This window comes from Periplaneta americana, chromosome 16, assembly GCF_040183065.1.
Source record: "Periplaneta americana isolate PAMFEO1 chromosome 16, P.americana_PAMFEO1_priV1, whole genome shotgun sequence".
Lineage (NCBI taxonomy): Eukaryota > Metazoa > Arthropoda > Insecta > Blattodea > Blattidae > Periplaneta > Periplaneta americana.
In genome coordinates this window covers 96,781,181-96,796,025 of record NC_091132.1, presented here as the reverse complement: position 1 = coordinate 96,796,025, position 14,845 = coordinate 96,781,181, and the positions used below count along the sequence as shown (strand labels likewise).

Here is a 14,845-nt window from a genome sequence, read left to right as displayed (position 1 = left end):
GAAATCTATTATTGGAAAATTCTATGATTAAATTGCTTAGCATTTGGATGCCATTACGACTATAAAAATTAGGGTAAAATACGGGAGATCCCAGGAAATACGGAAGGGTTGACAACCCTAGTTCGAATATAGACTTAACGTGTCAAAAACGAGCAGTAAAAAAAGCAATGTTCAACACCATTATCAACTTAGTCATCCTGAATACTGTGAAATTAAAGGTTAGGATAATATTTTACATTTTAAAAGTATATAACACTAAGCCTCGTCAAAATATTTGCAAAAATATCTTTGTTCGTTTCTTTCTTTCTTTTATATTTAGTTTATTTTGGATTGTTAAAAAAACACAATGTATTATATTAGTTGATGGGGTGACGTGACGTGATGAATAACTTATTATATTAAGAGAGCAATAAGAGCTATACCTATTAGATTTTAAAAACACCATAACTTAAAATGTTTTTATTCAATTGAACCTTCTTTTTGACTAAAGACTATGACACTAATGTGTCCACGAATTATTTAATGATTATTGTCTTTTCATTTTACTATTTCATAAGCTTTAGCAGACATGATCTTACTTGTCATATGGGCGATTCCCCCACATGTGGGCAATACTGTTGACGAAGAATGCAATATTGAGGGTGACACAGAAGCGGAAGTTGAAGAGAACCCAGAAAGAATCCCACAAGTCTTCGTTCCAGAAATACCATGGCACTAGTACCGGAATTCCTATCACGAAGATGGCGAACAGAGGCACGTACAACCTGCAAACAATAATTTACTGTTACAATATGAACAAACAAATAATACTTCTTACGTCAATATGGCATATACTCCATTCAAATTTGGGAAGATCTGGAGATATTCTCTAAGAAAGAGCGACAGATTACACTGAACAACAAATTTTTACTTTTTGTCTTGCGCCGAAATAAAAATAGGTGAATATTACTAATATGTGTGCCCTAAATCTGAATTTAAAATCCAAAATGCCCCATCACGTGTCATTTTCCGGGGAAAATTAATTGAATTCCCCCCCCCCCCCCACTCCCCACTGCTACTAGTAAAATTACAACACACTAGGGATTCAAAATGCCTCATAATAATTTAAAAATGTATACTCGATACAAAAATGTTGTTATACAGTTCAAAACACAACAACAATAAAAATAGTTCATGTGTATAATGAAAAAAAAAAAAAAATCTCGGAATTTGAACTTACAATTAAAACAATTTTCTAGATGACCTCTGTTTATAACTAGACCCGGGACTGTCTTTTACAAGGAACCAACAATAGTCTGCAAGCATTATGGATGATGATCTTCCTTTATATCACCTTTTTATTTCAGATATTTCTTGATGAAATCTTTTCCCATGCTCGTCGGTTACTGCTCCAAAGTTAGGAGGAAATAAATCCAAATGAGAATGTAAAAGTGTATTTTGAGAGACATAGCCTATTACACTACATTTTCTCATATGCACTTAACATGGTTGCTACAAGTTCGATGTAGTTGTCTGCCCTAGAACTTCCAAGGAAATTTAAGCAAACTTCTTTGAAAGAGCGCTATGCCATTTTTTCTGTTCCTCAAACAAAGAGTCAGCCATAACTTTAAGAATTTGTGAACCGATGAAAATGCCCTCTTTAAATTTGTCTTCACTCAAACTGGCAAAGGTTTCATTTAAATACTGAAAAGCACATCCTTGTTTGTTCATTGCGTAGACCTCACTTTGAACTGTTATGAAATTTATCGAATAGAGGAACCAATATCTGTTTATTTATTAGAAGTAAGAAAGAACATGTCAACTACCATAAGAAACTGGAAATAAGTCATAAACTCATAAAATGGATTAGCTTTTGTTTTGATTTACAACCTCCAACCACTCCCCCCCCCCCAGATGTTTCCTGAGGGAGCACTTATTGAAAAGTGAAATCCTAGTATATCTTAAAAACCTTACGTGATACGAAGGAAAGAGAATGATGCATTTTAGGATTCAGCGCACACCAAACCATAAGGGACACACTGTTTTAAGATGAAGCAAAATTCTTGTTGTTCAGTGTAATTTGTAAAAAAATTCGAACCAAGCTCTTAGTAAATTACTTGTTCAAGTCGAAGTTAGCCATTTACAAACAGGTAATATTGGGCTAGTATTGGAAATGTGCAATGTAGGAAACATTTATAATTTGTCGAAACTTAAGAGAAAACTGGGATAAAAATGTCATATAAATAAGAGCGTACAAAATATCGAAAGCTGACATATATGAGGCTTTCTTTCGGTAGCTATTATCATCAAACAAATACATCTTGGTTAATTAATGTGAGGGAAAGTAAAACTGTTTATTTATTTAATAGGTTCTTTGACAACATTGTATCAAAAACGAGGTTATTTGGCGTCGGAATTGTTGACAGCTAAACGGTATTTAGAGAGATGAAACCGAGAGCATTCGTCGTAAGTTTACCTCATAATTGTCTTGGGGAAAACCTCAAGAAAACTCAACCAGATAATCAGCATAAGCCGGATTCGAACCCATGCCTGAGCAAAGCCTCAGATCATGAGTCCATTCGTCGCTCCTAAATTACACTGGTGGCCAATAAAAATGTTTCTCTTGTATAAACAGAAATACATGTATGATAAATAGTCAATGACATTTGCTCTTATACAGAATGTTAAAAAAAAGCATTCAATATTTTGAGAAGTGATAGTGTTAATCAAAATAAGAAAAAAAGTCTCATAAACATGGATTCTAAAATTCATATCTCCAGTGATACGAGTACTTGGTCATCAATATAATAAGATACTCAATGTGATTTCCATAAAAGAGAGTATTCAATATTCTGAAAGATAGTTGTTGTTTTCTAATGCCAGGCATTTCACAATAATATCATTTGACCTCTTGCACTCCAATATTTTTCAAAGATATTATCATGGCCAGCCACTGAAGCACAGATTTTGAGGTATTCCGAATCCATTTCTTGGTTTGAGTCGCACAATGGGCAGTTAGGGGACTGATATATTCCAATTCTATGCAGGTGTTTGGCCAAACAATCATGGCCTGTTTCCAATCTAAATGTAGCTACAGACGATTTTCGTGGTAAATCGGGAATTAACTGTGGATTGCAATGCAGAGAGTTCCATTTTTTCCCTTGAGCTTGTGTTATCAAATTTTGTTTCTTGAAGTCTAAGTATGTAGATTTAATAAATCTTTTCACAGAGTAATACGTAGATTTAGTAACAGATCTGTAAGTAGCAGTACTAAATCATCCGCATTCTCGTTTCCTAGGATTCCACAATGGGATGGTATCCATTGGAATACAATTCTTTTATTGAGTGATATTAATTGAGAGAGTATTTTAGTTATTTCTGTTGTTTGAGATGAAGGTGTGTGTGTTTAGAGACTATTGATAGAATAGTCGCTTTGGAGTCTGACAATATAACTCCATTCTTAAATTTATTGATGTGGCATAGAAGATTCCTGAGACTTTTACTTATTGCAATGATTTCTCCATCAAAACTTGTTGTTCCATATCCAAGGGATCTATAAAGTGAGAAGAGACAGCACATAACACTGGCACCTGCACCTTGCTCTCTGGAGATCAAGGATCCGTCGGTGTATAAATGAAGCCAGTTTTGTAGAGGGTACCTAATATTAATTGTCTCTAAAAACAATTGTTTCATTATTTCAGTGTTTACTTCTGATTTCAGTATTTCTTTTGTTAAATTTAGATTATATTCTATATTTAATAGAGGTAAAGGGTTTGGTTTAATTTGTAAGGTTTCTTTTAAATTGGGGATATTGATTTTCTGTTTTAATTCTTGAACCATGGATATGAAACTTTTTTGAGTTTTCAATCTACAATCTGAAAGATAGTAGTAGTCATCAAAACAAGCAAACAAGTCTAATAAACATGGGTCGTAAAATTAATATTTTTCGAAATATGAGTACTTGTTCATCAACATCACAGGAGGTGCTCAATGTGATTTCCATAAAAAAAATCAATATTCTGAGAGGTGGTAGTATTAATAAAAACAAAACAAAAACAAATTGTTGAGTCCTAAAATTAAATTTTGTACGAAATAAGGGCTCTGAAAATGATATTATAATGAATGCTTATCTTCTAATGTGAGCGTTTGGCTTGTCTATTATTAAGTATACAGTATTATATCGGAAATGCAGTAAACAAAAGGATGACAAGGTATGAGTCCCTAAGACATAGGGCAGAAGGATGAATGGAAATCACATTGATGAACAAGTACTCATATTTCGGAAGATATTAATTTTAGGACCCTTGTTTATTAGACTTCTTTTCTTGTTTTGATGACTATTATCACCTCTTAGAATACTGTTTTTTTTTATGGAAATCACATAGAGCATTTTAGACATGGGATTACAGTCAAAAAGTTTAATATTTATAAGCTGAAAGATCTGACCATTAAAGAAGAATATACCGAAAAAATTAATGAGGATCTAAAAGAATTTACTGATAGTGAGTGTGTCAGTGACTCCTGGGAGATCCTAGGAAGGAGCTTAGTAAAAGCAGCAGAAACTGTTCTTGGAAAGGCTGACATAAGGAAATATAATGATTGGCTTGACCTAGAATGCAAGCAGACTACTGAAGCTAAAAATATGGCTTACAGAAAAATGCAGCAGAGAGGACATACAAGAAATTTAGTAGAACAATATCGGTCAGAGTTGAAAAAAAAGAGTGCATAAGAGAAAAAAGAGAGAATATTGGGAAAAAGAGCTTGGTGATTTGGAACCCATATCATATAGCAGATTGTGTTTTTAGTGTATTATATACTGTATATTCATCCAAACTTGCGTGTGTTAAATGGCCGTAATTTTATTTAGGCCTACCAGAGTTGACAACCCTAACTCATACCCTTTAAGGTTTGTATATAAGAAGTATTGGCAGAGGCAGGAAGCCAGCAGAAACTCTGTGTGGTTTAATGGATTTCCCACCACCAACTGCCAAATTTAATTTCTGCACTTCCCAACTGTTAAAATGTCTTGAAGAGATAGCAAAAAAATCTATGACAAATACTATAGAAGGAGCAGTGGCTCTAAATGAAAATAGTCGGGACATAACTGCTGCTTTCGACTGATCCTGGCAGAAACGAGGTCACACTTCCCTCAATGGTGTCATCACTGCAACTTCACTAGACAATGTGAAAGTAATTGATGTCGAATGTTTGACAAAATTCTGTCATAATTATTGTAAATCAGATCAGCCTGGACATGTTTGCATGAAAAACTATGATGGCTTCAGTGGTGGTATGGAGAGCAATGAAGCAGTAAAAATGTTTCAGAGATCTGAGAATTTATATCAGGTCAGGTATGTGAATTACTTAGGAGATGGGGACTCAAAGGGATATAAGAAAGTTGAAGAATTAAATGTTTATGGGAATGTAAAAGTAAGTAAGCTGGAGTGCTGTGGACATGTGCAAAAGAGAATGGGAACAAGACTAAGAAAATTATGTAAAGACATGAAAGGTAAAAAATGTTCTGATGGTAAACCGCTAACAGGGAGAGGGCGGCTAACAGATAGTGCAACAGATCAGTTGCAAACCTATTATGGATTGGCCATAAGGAGGAATGCTGGAAAAGATGTAGAAAAAATGAGAAGAGCAGTGTGGGCAATATACTTCCACAAGTATAGCACAGATGAGGAGCCATATCGCACATTATGTCCTCCAGGTACGGTTGAAGATTGTGGTGTGGGTACAATAAAGCTTCAGTCACTGGAGATAAGTATTCCCATCAGCATTCACTGCCTGCAGCTGTGATGGATGAAATAAAACCCATCTTTAGGGACCTCAGCAACCAGGAACTATTAAAAAAATGTTTACTTGGGAATACACAAAACCCTAATGAAAGCTTTAATCATTGTATATGGGAGCGCATCCCAAAAACAGTTTTTGTGGGTTTAAAAACCTTAAAACTGGGTGTATTAGATGCAGTCATCTGTTTTAATGATGGTTGTGCAAGTAGACTAAATGTGTTGGAGAGTTTGGGCATTGAAGTGGGCTCAAATACAAAAACTGCACTTTATGCCATTGACAAGAAGTGCTTCGAAGATGGTGAAAAGTTTGCTTTGCAAATGACTAAAGAGGCCAGAATAAGGAAGAGGAATGCCAAAAGGAGGTGAGAGGACCAAGAAACACAGGATGAATATGGGGCTGGAATGTTCTAGATTGGTGAGTGAAGGACAAAATACACGTTTTCACCTTTTGCATTTTCCCGTAACCTTGATTTTCAAAACTTAGGTACACTTATCTCATAAAATAATGAAGATAGAGTCATGAAATTTTTGTGGCAGGTACATATTAATTAACTCTTTAAAATGAATGGAGCGGTTTGCTTTTAAACTCTATCGTTGAATTTTTAAAAATTCAAATCTAAGGAAATTTTTGGAAAAAAATAATGTTAATATATATATATTTTTTAAATTTTGTACATATGTGATGTTTAGTCAAAAAACTAGTGCATTCATTTTGTTATGTGATATATTCTTATTATACCAGAAAAGAATTAGTGAGGTCTGACTAAAATTCTATGAGATATGTGTACTTAACTGATAAACTATGCATAACAATTTAGTTTCTAATTACCGTATATTTGGGGACATCCTATAAATATTCTGTTGGAGATAAGTGATATAATTTTTCATGAAACGATATTATAAACATTGTTTAATGCATGGTATAAATTTCATAAACCTGTGACATAGGGATGCTTCAGTAGAGCCTATGTTATTTGCTAGTTCAAGAGATAAAATTGGTACTCATGACGTCCAGTACCCTTAAATTAACCTCATAACATTTTGTTTTGTTGGATGTCATTCTTGAAGCACATTCTTTACACTTATTACAAACAACAAACAGTTTAGTTGCAAGCCCTCGTCTACTATTTTTATTTTCTGTAAGTTTAACACAGTCGATGCCACTACTATACTTACACTGTACATTTTTCTTTACCAAATTAGACAATAACTGAATATCCATGATGATAAAACCCTTTGAATATCCCTCATCACTAAAATAAAAGTTGTCATCACACTCTGGTTTTACGCGAGATAATTTTCTTGCAGAAGCTGAACGTACTTCTCTACTGCAGCTAGGCTCAGAGAGGTTATGTTCACTTACATTATGTTTGTTTTTACTTACATTACCATTAAACACGGGTTTTCTTTTGCCAAACTTCTTTAATCTGCCCATTTTTAACACACACTAATAATACTGAATAACACTGATGCAAATATCACCACAAAGATACTTTTTGCAACAAAATTTACACGACGTTATTCAAAACAAAATCTGAGTGCTTTCCACTTGGCTGTGTTGTGCTCTTTGCAGTTTCAGAGTATTGTAACTTTTTCTACTGAACAACAATGTAATTTTATTATCTCAACAATAACTCTTCACTCTCTACAATTTAATTTCACTCCCGTCAGCAATGGGATTTGCTCTCCACACAGCAACACAGCGTTCGTTATTGCACTCCACAAACAACAATGACAATTTACTTGGACTATTACGAACAATGAACTGTTAATCTTAACTAATATTCACAAAGCACTATTTACAACACAAAACTGTCAGTTCTCAGTTCACAGCTCGTTTGTCTTGGCTAGTTCTTCTAGCTCAGTCACTCGCGTTCACAGAATCTCGAACCCCAGACCTTCAGAGACGATCCGCTGCACTTCGAACTCAGGTCCCCCAACTGCCGGTCCACTGCACTCGAACTCCGGGCTTCAGGCTCCACAGTTACGGATACAACTCAAGTCGCGCTCTGGTCTCGAAGCTTCACTGCTACACAAGACTAACTCGCTTACTGTCCAAATCTGCCTGTAACATCACTGGCTTACTGACTGACTGACTGACTAAAACTTGCGTCTTCTCTTTTATAACCAAACTATAGTTTCTGGAGAGTTCGCCAAAGATTCCACTCTCGAATAATCTGGATTTCCACTTCGACGGACTTCTGGACGATCCGAGAGGGTCCGTCCCCCCCTTCACTCCGCACGTAGCAGTTTGCTTCCTTCCACTCTGGCAAGCACCAGATGCGCGCGCAACCTCCCCTCGCCGCGTCACCGTAGAACACCGCCCCTCTACCCTCTCAGCATCCAGACGCTCCCCTCGCCGCCACACCTAAGCGACCAACGGACACGCGTTCGAATCCCGGTGTAGCTATCACAGTATCCAGAAGCACCAACAAGAGCAATGAAATTTACCCGATACCAATACTCCAATAAATTGCCCAGAAATTATAAAATATTTAATAAGATGATTTGGGCATTTAAAAAAGGGGCGTGCAACCAACGAGCACAGAATACTGCTCGTTGCGTGCAACTACGACGCCATTTTTAAATTCCCTATTTTAGGGTATTTAAACCAATGGCATTATACAAATCAAGCTTTCAGGAATAACTCCCTGTAAAGTTAATTTGAATAATTTCGAGGAAAAATTATTCAAATTAACTTTACAGGGAGTTATTCCTGAAAGCTTGATTTGCATAATACACGTCACTGTACGTAACAGAAAACCACAATTTAATGTCACACAGAGTTAGTGTGCACTCAATGTTGGTTGCTTGACGGTTGTCAGCCCACTTTGAGGTCTGTGGATATAGAGGGAAAAATTGGATCGGTGTCGGGTAGAGTTCCTAGGTAGCTCAGTTGGGAGAGCGTTGGTACGTTTAACCAAAGGTCCCGGGTTCGATACTCTGCCCCGGAACAATTTTTCCTCGAAATTATTCAATGGCATTATAGTTACTTAAACCCAGAAACTCCCACAATATAATATATATTTTTGGATAGAGAATTTATTCAACAATTCGAAATCGATGAAAACAAAAAATGATATTTTTGGCCGATTTTCACGTCCTAGTACCCTTAACCTTAAAATTTTATCTACACTCTACTCTGTACTTTAGTTCTTGTTCTAATACTATTCTATAATTTCTACTTTAGTACAATTTGTCTGCTAATCTGGAAAGATATATTAATCTTAGCTCCCATGTTTATTAGACTTTTATTACTTATTTTCATGAATACTATAGACGATTCCACATTAAGAAAATAGCATTGAACATGGAGGCTGATCTATCAACTATTTATAAGTGTTTTTCTTAAGAACTGGGAATTAATTAGTTTCCTTTATTTCATAGAACATAATTTCATTGAGAACTAGACCGATTTCGTGTGCTAAAATTGTGTTACATATCTAAAATTACTATATATTTAATTTACGAATGACGGGGTAACAGCTAAATTTATGTAATAGCCGTCCGCTCTCTTGCCGAACAACATCGCTGAAAAATTTAACAGACAAGAAGGGGGTGGTACAATTGAGGCTAAGATTTCACACTGTTAAAACATGTGCAACTTTTCGCGCTTGTTTTAAGAAGTACATACAATTTAACTGTCAGCAAAACAACAAAGGCAATAGGTATATAACTTAGGTTTTTCTTTGATTAGAGTGTGAAGTTAATAACGGAAAAAGTATGCTGTACATAGGCCTAATCCTAAAGTTGTATTATAAGCACTTTTTAACATTTTTAATAACGGAAAACGTGTGCTGCAAATAATCTTAAATTTGTATTATAAGCGCTTCTTAACATTTAATAACGATAAACGTGTGCAGTACATAATCTTAAATCTTTTTATTATAAGCACTTCTTAACCCAATAAAATAAAAGTATTATCATTATTATTATTATTATTATTATTATTATTATTATTATTATTCAAATACTTGGGGTGTACCATAAGCAGTAACATGAGCTGCTGGCAAGAAGTCAAAAGGAGAATAGCAACGATAAAGCAAGCTTTTAATAGAAAAAAGAGCATCTTCTGCGGACCTCTGGAGAAAGAACCAAGGAAGAGACTAATGAAGTGCTTTGTATGGAGTGTAGCATTGTATGGGGCAGAAACATGGACATTATGACGAAATGAAGGGAAGCGAATAGAAACATTTGAAATATGGATATGGAGAAGGAGGAGAGTGTGAAATGGACAGAGTAAGAAACGAAGCTGTGTTGGAAAAGGTGGATGAAGAAAGAATGATGCTGAAACTGATCAGAAAGAGGAAAAGGAATTGGTTGGATCATTGGTTGAGAGAAAACTGACTTCTGAAGGATGTACTGAAAGGAATGGTGAATGGGAGAAGAGTTCGGGGCAGAAGAAGATATCAGATGATAGACGACATTAAGATATATGAATCATATGCGGAGACAAAGAGGAAGGCAGAAAATAGGAAAGACTGGAAAATGCTAGGTTTGCAGTGTTCTGCCCAAGGGCAAGTATTTCACTGTCCTTGGGCAGAACACTATGAATGTATTATTATTATTATTATTATTATTATTATTATTATTATTATTATTACGGTACTATTATTTGTAATTGCAGTAACGTTTTAGGTCACTAAAACTGTATTTTAATGCCTACTTTCGATCATTATGAAGCCTAGTTGAGGTGTCTAAAAGTTGGTTAATGTCCTAAATATCCGAAGTCTAGTTATAATGTATATAAAATATAAAGTATGTTTTTGCAGGCATCATTGTGGCATTAATAGGTTTTTTTATCATTTCAACGGACTCAACGTACCGGTATCTATCTTGTGTGATAAACTTGCTACAGTAGAACTTTGTACGTGTTAGGAAGAGAGCGAGTTAGAGATACTATACCGTAAGACCAATGCTTTTTTTCTTAAGGTGGAATACTCTCTATACCACCTCTCAAAATACTGAATTTTTTTACATCCTGCGGATCGAAACGTGCAATGTGCAAAAAGTATAAGTATGGTTTCTGTTGCATGTATGCGAAAGTATAACGATAACATAGACTCACATTCCTCTCGTCGGATGTCAAATCTTGGTCGACCTATTTAAGATAATTCATTCATGCTGACATACCTCTTCTGCCACATGACGATAGGATCTGCTTCCATGTCACTCATGTCCACCGACTTCCGCTTCTCCTCCACCTCGGGGTGGGGCGTGAGCACCAGCCAGCCCACATGTGAGAAGAGGAACCCCCGGCGAGCATCATGGGGGTCCGCGTCCGTCTCACTGTACTTGTGATGTACCCTGTGGTCCAGCGCCCACTGGTAAACGTGCCGCTATCGACAAAAATGTCATCACATTAAAACAAATTACCCTAATAATAAAATGTATGGGCTACTGTATTTGAAACACAATTTCAATGCTGTTATTTCGTCATAATTCAAAACTTACTACATTTACAATTTTTACTATTTAAGCTCGGAATATATACTCATTCTTTTTTCCTTTCTTAAATAAAGCCTATCTCAAAGTTTCCGCGAAATTTTTCATTTTCGCCATAACTTCCACTAGTCCACTAGTCTTCCATTAAATTGAATACTGGGCCTTTTTTTCTGTATCGAGGTCTAGAAACCGTGTAAGCTCATCATATCTGGCTCTTGTATGTCTCAATGGTATGCAAGAACATTTTAATTTTATACAGGCGAGTCAGTAAGTTATAAATCGAAGTTGCGACCTACATTTTGAAATAAATCGCTTGAAGTTATCACCACTAGATGGAAGTACAATTCAGGTATCAAAGTGATCGATGTGCGCACAAACGAAACAAAGAAGCAGCAGTTGCAAGAAAGCGGCACTATCATTGTCGAACAACGCTCCGTTTTTCTGGGAAAAACTCTGACAACAAAGGATGTCTGTAGTGAGCATCAAGCTATCTACAACTGGACACAGAATTCTCTGGAAGGTGACAAGCACCGAATACCGAAGTCGGACAGTGAGATTGTCACGAAAGTGACGAAGGTGGATCGGAAAGTAGCGCACAATATTTTTTTTTCTGCGTTGGTGTTGCGGCTAGGATGTTGACATTTCATCGAGATATAGTTTGAAGTTTTCACTACAGACACAATTTGTCTTGCATGTGCAGCTCTAGAGACAGAAGTGTGGACTACGCAACAAAGATGGCGCGTATGTTACTATCGTCAACTTATGAAGAGCAGCGAAGTGTTGTGCGATTTTTGTGGGCTAAAGAACATAACCCGAGTGAAATTCACAGGAACATGTGTGGCGTGTATGGACCGTAGCAACATCTCCACGTGGTGCGCATTCTTCGCAGACGGTCGTGAGAACCTTTGTGATTGGCCATGTTCCAAGCGACCGGTAACAGCTGCAACCCAGCGGAATGTCACAGGCACTGAGGCGGCAATTTTGAACGACCAGCGGATCCAACTGCGAACCTTATCTCAGCAGTTCAACATTTCTTACGGTGCGGTATACGATATCGTGCATGATACATTGAAATTTCATGAAGTTAGTGCCCGCTGGGTACCTAAGAACCTGACAGACGACCATAAGGGCCAGCGAATGATGACATGCTTGGACCACTTAAGGCGTTACGCTGCAGAACGGCATGACTTTCTGAAAGGAATTGTCAATGGTGATGAGTCCTGGGCGTACCACTACACGCCCGAAACAAAGCAGGCCTCTATGGAGTGGAAACATGCCGTTTCTCCGGTAAAGAAAAAAATTCAACGTGACGCAATCTGCTAAGAAAGTGCATGTGACAGTGTTCTGGGATACGCACGGTGTTTTGTTGGTGGACTTTGCTAAACACGGGACCACTGTGAATGTTGCAGTCCGCATTCAATTGGTAAAGTTGCGTCGTGACAAACACCGTAACATTAATGCTAACGATGTCAAACTTCTTCATGACAATGCTCGGCCCCATTTTGCGGCTTCGGTTGGTGAGAAAATCAACACATTAGGGTTGGGAGGTGCTCCAGCATTCACCATACAGTCCAGACCTTGCACCGTAGGACTTTCATCTGTTTGGTCACATGAAGAAATTCCTGGCTCGCCATCGCTTTGTGACCGATGCAGAAGTGCAATCAACTGTCCGTACTCCAACCGAATGGACTTCTATGAATAGGGTATACTGAAACTGGTACCATGATGGGAAAAATGTGTTGAGAAACTTGGCGCCTGTGTAGAATAGTAACTTAAAGATGTGAGTTCATTTGTGTATTTTTATTTTTATTTACCTATTAACGTTGTTTTTATTATTGTGCGTTACTTTCCGATCCACCCTCGTACAACAGGATGGCGACTTAATCCGAACTGACAGAATGCTAGCACGGATATTTACAGCTGATGAGTCTTGGGTGCATTATTACCAGCTCAGATAAAGAGTGTATCAATGCTCGGATCAAGTCGGCAATGGTACACTGGTACAGAGGTTCCGCCATCTTGCAACTGCTGCTTCTTTTCGCTTGTGCTCACACTGATAGCTCTGACACCCAGCGGTGATGTCCACCAGGTGTATAATATAACTTCTTTTTCACTTTCTGCGTTACGGTACCTTTATATGTGATTAATCTGTTTAATGTAGGCTACGCTTCCGGAAGCAATTTTTTATTCATACTCATTACTAAGTGTATGACTTACTAAATTACGCTCAATAGCCTGACGCGATCGTAAGATCCGTGTGTATTTTAATTAGAAAATAAGTTCAATTTGGTTACTGCTATATATTAAGTTGACTTAGAAGGCATTTTGTGATACGGAATTTGAGTTGAGTGGTGGTAGAAGTTTGTTAGTTGTTCACGAATCGTTTTATCGGCACAAATTACTACTACTACTACTACTACTACGAAACGTGCAAGGAAGTACAATACAAAGTACAGCAGAGTTGGTCTCTAACTATCTCTATCTGCTTTCAGTAAACATTTTCTCTACCAATTTCCTAAATCGAATACACGGAACACTGGACTTGCTTTAAGGTAAGCGGATACGTTATCTAATGTACCAGATAATTAATTTCCACCGACTTTAATCCAACTTGTGAACAGGTTTTAATTAGATTATCCTACATAGGTCTACACACACATTTTAGTTACTGGTACTGTTAAAAACGCATCTTGAAAGAAAACTCCGCATCTAAGGATTAATTCACTGTAGGCTGCCAATAAGGCCTACATCTCGACAATAATACATCCAGGTATCATCGTAACGAGGAAGGACATAGCGACTAGTTTCCCTATTTATAATAAACACATCATTGGAACAATACTATACACACATAAATGTTGTTCGATTATCTCAATTTGTTATGAATAATAAAAAATGGAAATAAAAGCAACTTCCAAATACATAATAGCGATTTCTGCTTCGAGTCTTTAGTCGATTGTTTAACACCTCCGTATCAATTACCATGCTATTTAACGACAATAGAATCTGTAACAGCGAAAAGAGGCTGAAGATTCGTCATGTGGCTACTTAATATTAGTCTTACAACTGGGAAAAACCGAGAAAAAAACTCAACCAGTTAATTAGTCCAAGCGGAAATCGAACCCTCACTAGATAGGTTTCGTTTGTAATGAGTAGGAATATCTGCTAGTCAATTCAATGGAGAATGATGCATATGGCAAACATTTTACTACAAAATGAATTAACTTTTGTTTAAAAAAAGAGAAAACAAAATGGCGATATATTCTTCTCCTTAACATTTTCTCAGAATGATTTTTACAGAATTATATTTTCAACCGCAAACTTCAGGAAATAATCAGGAACAGAAGAAATGTATTTCATTCTTTTATCAGTCATTACTGAAATACAGCTAAAATATCGATCCTTTACTTTTCTATAGAATAATATTTGTATAATTATTCCTCCAAATGAAAAGTCCCTCACAGAAAAATACTAGTGATTTAAATAATCTGTAACTATGATTTTGAAAGGAAACCATAGCTGTTTTGGAAATATAAACGATAAAAAAGAGTTCATTTTTACAGAAAAATGTTATTCTTCTGTAAGCGAAGTCACAAATGCATTCTCACAATCCGTGTTCGCTT

General features: G+C 36.5%; 1 protein-coding gene across 2 annotated transcripts in view; it reads right to left on the bottom strand.

The window, feature by feature from the left end:
* Positions 1-14,845, bottom strand: part of LOC138690964 (acyl-CoA Delta-9 desaturase-like) — a 477,084-nt gene that overhangs the window by 17,910 nt on the left and 444,329 nt on the right. For both annotated transcript variants that reach the window (XM_069812558.1, XM_069812557.1), the window contains exons 5-6: positions 10,911-11,116; positions 579-764 (exon numbers count right to left, since the gene is read on the bottom strand). In XM_069812558.1, the coding sequence (XP_069668659.1) occupies positions 579-764; positions 10,911-11,116 (392 nt within the window). The remainder of the gene's footprint in view (positions 1-578; positions 765-10,910; positions 11,117-14,845) is intronic.